At 41.7% G+C, this 12,414-nt stretch overlaps 1 protein-coding gene across 8 annotated transcripts in view; it reads left to right on the plus strand.

Annotated features, from left to right (window-relative positions):
- LOC100878345 (transcriptional regulator ovo) overlaps positions 1-12,414 on the plus strand; it is a 160,541-nt gene that overhangs the window by 138,515 nt on the left and 9,612 nt on the right. For all 8 annotated transcript variants that reach the window (XM_012290081.2, XM_012290076.2, XM_012290079.2 and 5 more), the window contains exons 5-7: positions 3,810-4,231; positions 7,960-8,437; positions 10,263-10,812. In XM_012290081.2, coding sequence (XP_012145471.2) covers positions 3,810-4,231; positions 7,960-8,437; positions 10,263-10,812 — 1,450 coding nt within the window. The remainder of the gene's footprint in view (positions 1-3,809; positions 4,232-7,959; positions 8,438-10,262; positions 10,813-12,414) is intronic.

Raw genomic sequence — 12,414 nt, forward strand, 5'->3', positions numbered from 1 at the left:
GCGCTGGATCACTACGCGTTAGATATCTCCACGCTGAATTACTACGCGTTGGATATCCACACACTGGATTACTACGCGTTAGATTACCACGCGTTAGCTTCCTACGCTTAGAATTACCTCGCGTTGCATTACTACGCGTTGAATATCCACGCGCTGGATCACTACGCGTTAGATATCTCCACGCTGAATTACTACGCGTTGGATATCCACACACTGGATTACTACGCGTTAGATTACCACGCGTTAGATTCCTACGCTTAGAATTACCACGCGTTGCATTACTACGCGTTGGACTACTACGCGTTGAATATCCACGCGCTGGATCACTACGCGTTGGATAGCCACACGCTGGATTACTACGCGTTGGTTAACTACGCGTTAGATTCCTACGCTTAGAATTACCACGCGTTGCATTACTACGCGTTGGATCACTACGCGTTGAATATCCACGCGTTAGATATCTCCACGCTGAATTACTACGCGTTGGATATCCACACACTGGATTACTACGCGTTAGATTACCACGCGTTAGCTTCCTACGCTTAGAATTACCTCGCGTTGCATTACTACGCGTTGAATATCCACGCGCTGGATCACTACGCGTTGGATATCTCCACGCTGGATTACTACGCGTTGGTTAACTACGCGTTAGATTACCAATGGCAGCTTTGAACCTAGCGTCTGAGCGCTAAAACACTTTCTATAAATAAAATTAATTATTCGATCTATAAAACTGCGGACATAATTTGAAGAACTGCAAAACTTCTTCACTGCAAAATTTGACGAATCTTTTCAAACTTCTCGTTCTTCGTACGTTTGACTGCGCGTGTAACACGAAATATAAATCTTACAAAATTGTATCTGTAACTTGTATCAAACGTGAACAATATGTATCGATATTAGATGAAAAATTGCTTGGATAATTATTTAAAGGAGGATAAGTAAGGATAATGACAATGAAAAGCAAAGAAAAATGCTTTCCTTCGACAGAACTCGCACGTGGTCGCAAAAACAACGTGTCCTCGTGACTGGTTTCCTGGTTTCCGCTCGAACGGCTCCGCCGTCCGACAGGATGTCCTCGTGCTCCATTCGTGAAGCACAGTCGATGTCAAAGTCAAGAGAACGCGAACAGGCTCGATAATGGGAGAAAATTACCACAGCCAGACACCTCCGTTCGCTCCAATGATCCAACCATTCCAGACAGACGAATAATTGCTTCGCAGACTGTCCTTGAAGGGCGCTCCTTGCCGTCCCGTTTTCTTCTTCGCAAATATCCTCGTGAAAGCTTCGAAACTTTGTCTCTATTTATTCGTAACACGTGTTGTGTAGCCTTTCTCTTCGAAAATAAAATTTTGTTTATGTGGATCGTGTTGGAATAGTTTTTGATCGACGAGTATGTACGTCCAATGTAGAACACGTTTTATTATGAATTTTATTAAAAATGCAGGTTTAAATGAACAAGGTTTTTGTTTCTATTTTGTCAGACATCGATAAACTTAACGGAATAACGTTTTGGATTGACGAATATATACGTCGACTGTAGAACATGTGCTGCTATCATGAATTTGATTAAAAATGTAAGTTTAAATGAAGAAGGTTTCCATTTCTGTTCTATCAGACATTAACAATTCATTAATTGTTAAACTTACAAGAATAACGTTTTTGATCGACGAATATATACGTCGAACTCGGAATAACTTCTCATAAATTTAAAATAAATTAAAGCGAAGAATTATGACCTTCTTCATAAAATTAACAATTCCTTAAACTGCATCGAAAAGTTTCCGTCGAATATGTTCGTCGAAGGCAGTTAAAGGATAAAAATTAAAGAGTCGTTATCGAAAGCAGGCGTATAAGAGAAAACGAGTGCCCTTCACCACCCACGGGAAGAGCGGAGCGGTTTATGGAATGGGTTTTTAACGTTACGGTGGGTTACATCGTTCTCGAAACACGAGCGTCGCTCGTCGAGGACGAATTACGAGGCGGCGCGTGAAGGACGCGCGGAAAGAGAGTACAGCATACGGTACCTACAAACCCCCTCAAGGTTGCTCGTAAATTCAGCCATGGTGGCTCCACGGGGCCCATATTATAACCGACCGTTCGCTCATTACGTATTCGACGAACGCGTCGGCCATTGAAATTTTTCTCCTCCGCCTATCCGAACTGAATTCGCGAATTTCATGACCTTCGCTCTAGCTTCTATTCCCTCTAACTTCTATACATCGTTATATGTACACTCCAATATATTCTTTTTCTTTATTTGTTAAATTCAAGTTATTAAAATTTCTTCTTTAATTCGTTAAATATTCTATGTTCAATTTAAATGGTTCATTAATGTATAAGCAAGATTACTTTCGGGTTTGGGTAATTACCTTCGGTAATTTTTGTTTTTTATATTTCGAAGCTAAACTAATTTCGTTCTTCTCTGAAAATATAACGAAGAATGCTGGTTGCGGAATTTTATTATTACATTGTACTACTACATTTTACCATTGTATTTTATGTTATATTTTACTATTACTTTTTACTATTGAACTGTGATATTGTATTTTGCTATTATTTTGTACTATTACATTTTGATATTATAGTATTTTAGTATCTCACTTTGCTATTACATTTTGTTGTTACAATTTTTTATTGCATTTTGCTATTATTAAATTGTTGCTATCGAATTTTACTATTTTATTTTGATATTACATTTTGCTATTGCACTTTGCTGTTGCACTTTGCTATTGCACTTTGCTATTGCACTTTGCTGCTGCAGTTTGTTACTGCACTTTGCTATTGTACTTTGCTACTGCACTTTGCTATTGCATCTTGCTATTGCATTTTGCTATTGCACTTTGCTACTGCACTTTGCTACTGCACTTTGCTATTGAACTTTGCTACTGCATTTTGCTACTGCACTTTGTTACTGCACTTTGCTATTGTACTTTGTTACTGCACTTTGCTACTGCACTTTGCTATTGCATCTTGCTATTGCATTTTGCTACTACACTTTGCTGTTGCACTTTGCTATTGCATCTTACTATTGCGTTTTGCTGTTGCAGTTTGCTACTGCACTTTGCTGTTGCATTTTGCTATTGCACTTTGCTACTGCACTTTGCTACTGCGTTTTGTTATTGCACTTTGTTATTGTACTTTGCTATTGCACTTTGCTATTGCATTTTACTATTGCGTTTTGCTGTTGCAGTTTGCTACTGCACTTTGCTGTTGCATTTTGCTATTGCGTTTTGCTACTGCACTTTGCTACTGCATTTTGTTACTGCACTTTGTTATTGTACTTTGCTACTGCACTTTGCTATTGCATCTTGCTATTGCATTTTGCTACTGCATTTTGCTAATACACTTTGCTGCTGCACTTTGCTATTGCATCTTGCTATTGTGTTTTGCTACTGCATTTTGCTGTTGCACTTTGTTGTTACATTTTGCAGTTACATTTTGCTGTTGCACTTTGCTGTTACACTTTGCAGTTACATTTTGCTGTTGCACTTTGCTGTTACATTTTGCAGTTACATTTTGCTGTTGCACTTTGCTGTTACATTTTGCAGTTACATTTTGCTGTCACATTTTGCTGTCACATTTTGCTGTTACATTTTGCTGTTGCAATTTACTGTTGCATTTTGCAGTTACATTTTGCTGTCACATTTTGCTATTGCATTTTGAACTCGCATTTTGCTGCTGCATTTTGTTATTTCATGTTGGTACTTCATTTTACAACACCATGTTGCTACTCCATTTTGTTTAGACATTTTTAAAAGTTCAGAGTAAACAGACGTATTAATACCATCATTTTTTCTGATCAACAGATCGTGATAAAACGGAGGACGACCGCGCAACAACCCCAGAATCGTTACGCAGCACTAGTCCAGCATCCTCACCGCCACCACAATGGCAGTCTACCAGCACCCCAACCAGCACACCACCCAGACGCTTCATCTCCAGTATCCTAGGTGGAGATGTCCCCTACGGGAGCAGAGGTCACGTGCTAACTCGAGCAGAACGCAAAGAATATAGCAGTCCACCGATCGCGCCGTCTTCTAGCGATGCTTCTCAATTTCTCGCGAAATCCGAGAAACTCGTACTCCCGAGACCCACTACCCCTCCAAAGACACCACGAGTCGAACCACCGACCAGGGTCTCTGTTATACAGAGGGTTCCATCGCAGAATCAATCGGCTTCGAGGAGAGAGGATAAGGTGGAGATTCCACAGACACAAGAACCTGAACAGGTAAATTTAGTTTAACTTTTAACTTTTTCTGCATCTTTCAAGGTTATAGTTCTTTTGGATTATGGTATCTTTTGGATTATGGCGTCTTTTGGATTCAAACTTAGGTCATCTGGATTTAGACAGGTGTCTTTTGGATACTGATGTCTTTTAGATTGAAATTTGGGTGTTTTGGAAACTCAAGTTTAGGTCTTCTGCATTCAAACTTAGGTCTTTTGAACACTGATGTCTATTGGATTCAAACTTAGGTCATCTGGATTCAGACAGGTGTCTTTTGGGTACTGATGTCTTTTAGATTGAAATTTAGGTGTTTTGGAAATTCAAGTTTAGGGCTTCTGGATTCAAACTTAAGTCTTTTGAACACTGATGTCTTTTAGATTCAAATTTCGGTTCTTTGGATTCAGATTGATGTCTTTTGGATTCTAACTTAAGTCCTATAGATTCAGACTGATGTCCCTTAGACACTGATATCTACTGCATTTAAGCTTTGGTATTTGGACATTGAAGTCCTTTGCATTCAAACTTAGGTCTTTGGACACTGATGTCCTTTAGAGTCAAACTTAGGTCTTCTGGACACTGATGTCCTTTAATGTCAAGCTTAGGTCTTTGAACACTGATGTCCTTTGCATTCAAGCTTAGATCCTTTGGATTCAAACTTAGGTCTCTTGGACACTGACGTCTACTGCATTCAAGCTTAGGTCTTTGGACACTGATGTCCTTTAGAGTCAAACTTAGGTCTTCTGGACACTGATGTCCTTTAGAGTCAAGCTTAGGTCTTTGAACACTGATGTCCCTTGCATTCAAGCTTAGATCCTTTGGATTCAAACTTAGGTCTCTTGGACACTGACGTCCACTGCATTCAAGCTTAAGTCTTTGGACACTGATGTCCTTTAGAGTCAAACTTAGGTCTTCTGGACACTGATGTCCTTTAGAGTCAAGCTTAGGTCTTTGAACACTGATGTCCTTTGAATTCAAGCTTAGGTCCTTTGGATTCAAACTTAGGTCTCTTGGACACTGATGTCCACTGCATTCAAGCTTAGATCTTTTGGACACTGATGTCCTTTAGAGTCAAACTTAGGTCATTTAAGTTTGAACTGTATTTCTTTTGGACTCTGATATCCTCTGCATTTGAACTGCATGTCTTCTGAACACTGATGTCCTATAGATTCAAACTTAGTTCTTTTCGATTCAGACTTATGTCTCTTAGGTTTGAACTGTATGTCTTTTGAATTCAAACTGCATGTCTTTCAAATCAAACTGATCACTGCGTTTCTAACACTTATAACATTCTAAGCAGCAATATACAGAGAACATCGTATATGTATATCACATCAAATACTTGTAAGAATGCAGATATATCAAAGAACAAGCTACAGAGCAAAATATTCTTGGCTTATAACATTGAGTCACACTCGTGACGCACATCAAGTTGAAACGTAACAAACCTGAATTTGAATCACGATCCACTTTAAAGTTCATGCGTCCAAAATAATAACAAGGTTCAATAAAGTTTGAAATGTCGTCTCAAACAGGACCAGTGATCATAGCAGTCCAGGCCCATATAGAATCAATCAATCGAAACCTCTCAAACACCATTTTATCCATCTTATCCTCCACAAATATATCCAAAACCAAAAAATATATCTTCCACCTTAAACTCCAACCCTTCCACCTTAAATCCCAATGCAGAGCCCACACTGAGTTAGCCCACAAAATACCTGCTCCTATAAAACCAAAATACAGTAGTTCCCATGGAAACTCATTATCCACTTTACGAAGATGATCTAACCTGTTACCTAACGCACGAAGCTCATATCCCGAGGGCTACTGGACCGTTCGGAATGTTTCCAACCAGCTTTCCTTCCTACTCGGATCACTTTCGTAATAACCCGAAAACAGCATGGTAGGTCACTGTTCTCTCATTGGAGCCGTTTACCCACCGTGTGGTTACTGCCCTGAGTAGCGTGATTCAGCTGGTTTCGAGCATTCGCCCCGAGCGAAATAACTCCGGTGACGGCATAGAAATCTCTGCGTAACATTCTAGTGCAAGATTACTTACTCTATTTCTATGAATACAATGTTCGTTGTGTAATACATATGAAACTGACTTTCAACGGAAGAAATCTTGCTAATTGATTTGCGAGATAAAATGTAACAGGATACTTTATCGAATACAGTGATATGGATCTGGAAATTGCTGCAATACGTGGTTGCTGAAATGTGACTCTTTGTTGGAATTGTTTGTGGCTCCATGTGCGTTAAGTATGTGGATCATGTGAGGACGTTCAGAGTGGAGAACATTATTTATTTGTTTTATAACTTTATTTATTATTATAACTTTATTTATTATTTACTTTATAACTTTGAATCAAGTGTAAATCTGTTAAAGTGGGCAAAAAGTTCATCTTCAGACTTGAGTTCAAGGTCAAACTTCTTTATCGATGCATCATGTGAGGATGTTCAAAATGGAGAACATTATTTGTTGTAACTTCTCTATCTTTACTTTATATATTTCAATCAAATGTAGATTTGTCAAAGTGGTCAGAAAGTTCATCTTCAGACTTGAGTTCAAGGTCATACTTCTTTATCGATGCATCATGTGAGGACGTTCAGAGTGGAGGACATTATTTGTTGTAACTTCTCTAACTTTATTTTATATATTTCAATCAAATGTAGATTTGTCAAAGTGGTCACAAAGTTCATCTTCAGACTTGAGTTCAAGGTTAAACATTTTTATCGATGCAGCATGTGAGGATGTTCAGAATGAAGAACATTATTTGTTGTAGCTTCTCTATCTGTATTTTATAACTTGGAATCAAATGTATGTCTATAAAATTGGTCAGAAAATTCACCTTCAACCTTGAGTTCAAGGTGAAACATTTTTTTCGACGTACCATGTAGTATCAATTATGAGGATGAAAAATCTCAATAAGAATTATTAGTGAGAACTTAACTTATTTATTATTCAAGAAACTTGATAATGTAACTGACAAGTTACATTATTTATTATTCAAGAAACAAGTACACGTCTTAGTTGTCCCATCATCTGACAACCCTGATCCTAACTTCAGATGCTGACAAAATAGCTGTTGACTGTCATGCATCGTCAAAAATACTCATAGTACTAACAAACCTCATGGTACTAATGATCGTAATGATATCTTAAACACATTTTACTTTGAACCAATGAAAATCCATTAAAAAGACCTAACCAAATAAATAACCCCTTGCGCTCGAACGTAATTTGACTGTTTGCAAACAGCAACTTTAAAGCTTAATTAAAAAATTAAATGAATTCTCTCGAGGTTATTATTTCTCTCCTAATAATATCTACTTTTGTTTCGTTTCTCTATGTTTATACATCACACGTGTCATATTATAGAATCAGCTAAAAAATGCTTATTTCTAATTATTGTATTAAATAAAATGGTAACAGAGTCACCCCTCGAGCGCAAAGGATTAATCTTGACCTCAAGGCTGCAGGTGAAACCCTTTTACCAACATACCTCACAGTATTCGATTGACTGATTGATTTTATAAGGGCCTTATAAGGGCATCGACTGCTATGATCAGTATCCCATAGTCCTCAAGAATATAAAAACTAACTCCTTCATCTCCATCCTCTCAGAAAACAGCATCTAATATCTCGTAATCTCTCGGACTACCGTTATAAATACCTACGCGATGCGTGTACCGGACCAATCCTTCAAGTGACATCGTTATCTATGCAGGAACAGCCTATCGATTACGCGGTGCCGAAGAGAAAGGAAGAGGACGAGGAACGAGGTCGCGAAGGCGCAAAAGTGTCTCGCGCGATCGGTAATTCGATCGCCAGGCCTTTGTTAGCCATGAGACTGTCAGGGCCTCAGGTGGTCCACGCCGCTGCGGGCCACGGCCGGTCCTCCAATTCCGGAAACAACGGTGGTTCCGGTTCTGCAGGGGGCTCCAGCAACTCCGGCAGTGGGTCCTCCTCCAGTTCCGGCGGAAGCGGAAACTACTGTGGCGGCGGCGCTGTTACGGGCGGCAGCGGAGGTGGAGGAGCGGTGGGCGGCGGAGCTGGCGGCGGTGGAATGAATCCTGGAGGGAATGGAGGAAGAGGAAACTATGGACCTAGCTCGCCGCCGACGGGATCGTTGCCGCCTTTTTATGAGTCGCTCAAGGGCGGGAATAATCTGGCGAATTTTGCGAATCAGTATAACAGCACTCAAGGTAAGATCTTCAGAATAGGGATGGATATAGACCAGGGGTGGCCAAGCTCCTTGATAGTCCAAGCCATTTTTCAAAATTTGAAATGTTTCGCGAGCCGCAATTTTCGATGGCGCAGTTTTCGATGAGTCATATCATTCTTAACTTGGACGGAAATGAAATTTTTTACAACGTTGCACTTAGTATTTCATATTTGTCGTTAGTAATTTCAAAGACATTTTGAACCACATACGGAATGATAATAATTTTTTAAAATATAATAGCACAAAAATGAAAAGGGAACTTGGGTACATTTATCGAGAGCCACAAATAATCCTTCAAAGAGCTGCATGTGGCTCGCGAGCCGCAGGTTGGCCACCCATGATATAGACTAATGGGGATATAGATTCGATCAAATGTGGGTGCTGGAATATGAGATTTTGAGGAGGGATTTTGAGGAGGGATTTGAGGAGAGATTTGAGGAGGGATTTGAGGAGGGATTTTAAGGAGGGATTTGAGGAGGGATTTGCTGTTATAGGGATTTAGTGATCTAAGCTGGGAGAGAGAGTGGGGGTGGAGGAATTGGGGGACGTAGAGACTTAGAGGCGTAGGAATACGGAGATGTGGGAATTTGGGGATATGAGAATCTGGGAATGTGGGAATTTGCAGACGTAGAAATTTGGGGACGCGGGGATTTGGGGATCTAGAGATTTGGGGACGTGGGTAGTTGAGGACGTGGGGATTTGGGGACGTGGGGATTGGGGGACGTGGGGATTTGAGGACGTGGGGATTTCGGGGACGTGGGGAATTCGGAGCGTGGGGATTTCGGGGACGTAGGGAATTCGGAACGTGGGGAGTTCGGAGTGTGGGGAGTTCGGAGCGTAGGGATTTCGGGGACGTGGGGAATTCGGAGCGTGGGGAATTCGGAGCGTGGGGAATTCGGAGCGTGGGGATTTCGGGGACGTGGGGAATTCGGAGCGTAGGGAATTTGGAGCGTGGGGATTTCGGGGACGTGGGAAACTCGGGACGTGGGTATTTGGGGGACGTGGGGAATTCGGAGCGTGGGGATTTCGGGGACGTGGGGAATTCGGAGCGTGGGGATTTCGGGGACGTGGGGAATTCGGAGCGTAGGGATTTCGGGGACGTGGGGAATTTGGACCGTGGGGATTTCGGGGACGTGGGGAACTCGGGACGTGGGTATTTGGGGGACGTGGGGAATTCGGAGCGTGGGGATTTCGGGGACGTGGGGAATTCGGAGCGTGGGGATTTCGGGGACGTGGGGAATTCGGAACGTGGGGAGTTCGGAGCGTGGGGATTTCGGGGACGTGGGGAACTCGGGACGTGGGTATTTGGGGGACGTGGGGAATTCGGAGCGTGGGGATTTCGGGGACGTGGGGAATTCGAGACGTGGGGAATTCGGGACGCGGGAAATTCCTGACTTGGGGAATTCGGGACGTGGGGAATTCGGGACGTGGGGAACTCGGGACGTGAGGAATTCGGGACGTGGGTATCTAGGGACGTAGAAGTTTGGGAACGTGGGGATTTGGGAACGTGGGGATTCGAGGACGCGGGAATTTGGGGATATGGAAATTTGGGAGTATAGGAACTTGGAAGTCCAGAAACTTAGCAATCACCACCCAGAACCTATTAGTAACTTCTAGAGCTAACTTCTAAAGCAAACTTTGAAACCTAGAAAACTACCCATGAATGCCTATAGTTGCTCATCTCCCTTGCTCATACCCTAAACACATCCCCTTCTTCCTCAACCTATAATCCTCAACACGCAACCTATACTATGCAACCTAATCATTAACCATCAACCGCACCCTAACAACTAAACTCCTTTCAGGAAACGGCTACTTGACCCCATCCCCCACGGTAGGCATGGAGTGCGACACCGGTCAACAAGACGTGAACTCCCAGCACTCTCAATACAACGCCCAAGAGGGGAAGCAGTACTCCCTCTTACAAAACGTATGCGCCTCTTACGGCTTAACCTTGAAAGAAGAAGAGGACCTCTCACCCTACAAGATCCAAGCAAACGACCTCTTATCAGGCCAGTACGGCACCTACGACATGACGGACACCGGGATGATGGTGGACATGGTGACCGGTGCCGTGGTGGATCCTCTTCAGTTCACTGCCACTCTGACCTTCAGTTCACCGTCGGATCACACCGCTCTTCTGGAAAGTCTGAGCGACGCCGCTGACCTGTTTCTGCCAAGGTTACCAGCGGAGGACGGCAGCAACGATCTTCTGGAGGAGTCGCTGCATTCGCCAGCCTCGGCTGGCAGCGGTATTGGGCAGGACGCGGGTCAGATGACCACTCCCGTCGAACCTAGCGTCGATCCTTTCCCGGAGCACAGCATGGCCTTGACCAGGGGTTTCGATGCATCTAGGTAAGTGGTCTACGGGACTGGTGGAGTCGAACTGATGGTCGCACGCGATACGGCGCGCTTATGCAAATATTTCTGTGAAAGGCTGCAACTCTGCGGAGTAACCTGAAAGAGCGAGGCGTTGCTCTTTGACCCTTCGTACAGTCTGCGGCAAAGTTGTTGGAGGATGTGTGATGGATGAGGGTTAGGGAGATGCAAAGCTTATAGGGTTAGGTTTATAGGGATTTAAGGGTTTTGAGATGGGGTAAGAAGTTGGGGACATAGGAATTTGAGGAGTTAGTGAGTTGGGGTAGGGATAGGGGAATATAGGAATTTGAGGAGTTAGTGAGTTGGAGTAGGGATAGGGGAATATAGGAATTTGAGGAGTTAGTGAGTTGGAGTAGGGATAGGGGAATATAGGAATTTGGGTGCTTGACAATTTGGGGATGTAGGAATTTAGGGGTGTCGAGAGGAGGGATTGGGGATTTGTGGATCTAGGGATTTGGGAGGTGGGAACTTGGAGATGTAGGTATTAGAGAAATTTGGAATTTAGGGGTATAAGAACGTAGGGATATTGGAAGCTAGGAGTTTGGGAATCTAGGAATATTGGAAGCTAGGAATTTGGGAATCTAGGGATATTGGAAGCTAGGAATTTGGGAATCTTAGGGATATTGGAAGCTAGGAATTTGGGAATCTTAGGAATATTGGAAGCTAGGAATTTGGGAATTTAGGGATATTGGAAGCTAGGAATTTGGGAATCTAGAGATATTGGAAGCTATGAATTTGGGAATCTAGAGATATTGAAAGCTAGGAATTTGGGAATCTAGGGATATTGGAAGCTAGGAATTTGGAAATCTAGGGATATGAGAAGCCAGGAATTTAGGAATTTAGGGATATGGGAATTCAGGAATTTGGAAATCTAGGGATATGGAAATCCAGGAATTTGGAAATCTAGAGATATGGGAATCTAAGGATTTCAGAACTCAGAGATTTGGAGATCTGAGAATTTGAAAATTCAGGGTTATGCAAATCTAGGAATATAATGATCAGAGAATTTATAGATCTAGGGAAAATTTGTGAATTTAAATTCTTTCACGTTTGCATATTAATTTTGATTCAAATGAATATTGCACTCGAGTGTACCTCGAGATTGTCTGCATATTTAGTTCCCACAGTTTTCAAGCAAATTGAAAGCATAATGATAAAATATCTGTGCGCAAACTATCTCGTTAACCTGCTTGTACTCACATTATAAAATGCATAACAAACTAAGAAATTCCCTATATTGATAATAGTGACAATAAAGCAGTAAATTGAGTACCAGGAAATTCCCTAGATGAAGAATAGAGCAATAGAGTACCAATAAATTCCCTATAGTGACAATAAAGCAACAAATGGAATACCAACAAAATTCTCTATACTCATAATAGAACAAAGAACCAAGAAATTCCCTACGTGGAAAATAGAGTAAATAGAGTACCAATAAATTCCCTATACTGAGAATAAAACAACAAATGGAATACCAAAAAATTCCCTATACTTATAATAGAACAAAGAACCAACAAATTCCCTATATTGAAAATAGAGCAGTAGAATACCAAAAAATTCCCTATAATTACAATAGAA

The sequence above is a fragment of the Megachile rotundata genome, chromosome 1 (genome assembly GCF_050947335.1).
Source record: "Megachile rotundata isolate GNS110a chromosome 1, iyMegRotu1, whole genome shotgun sequence".
NCBI lineage: Eukaryota > Metazoa > Arthropoda > Insecta > Hymenoptera > Megachilidae > Megachile > Megachile rotundata.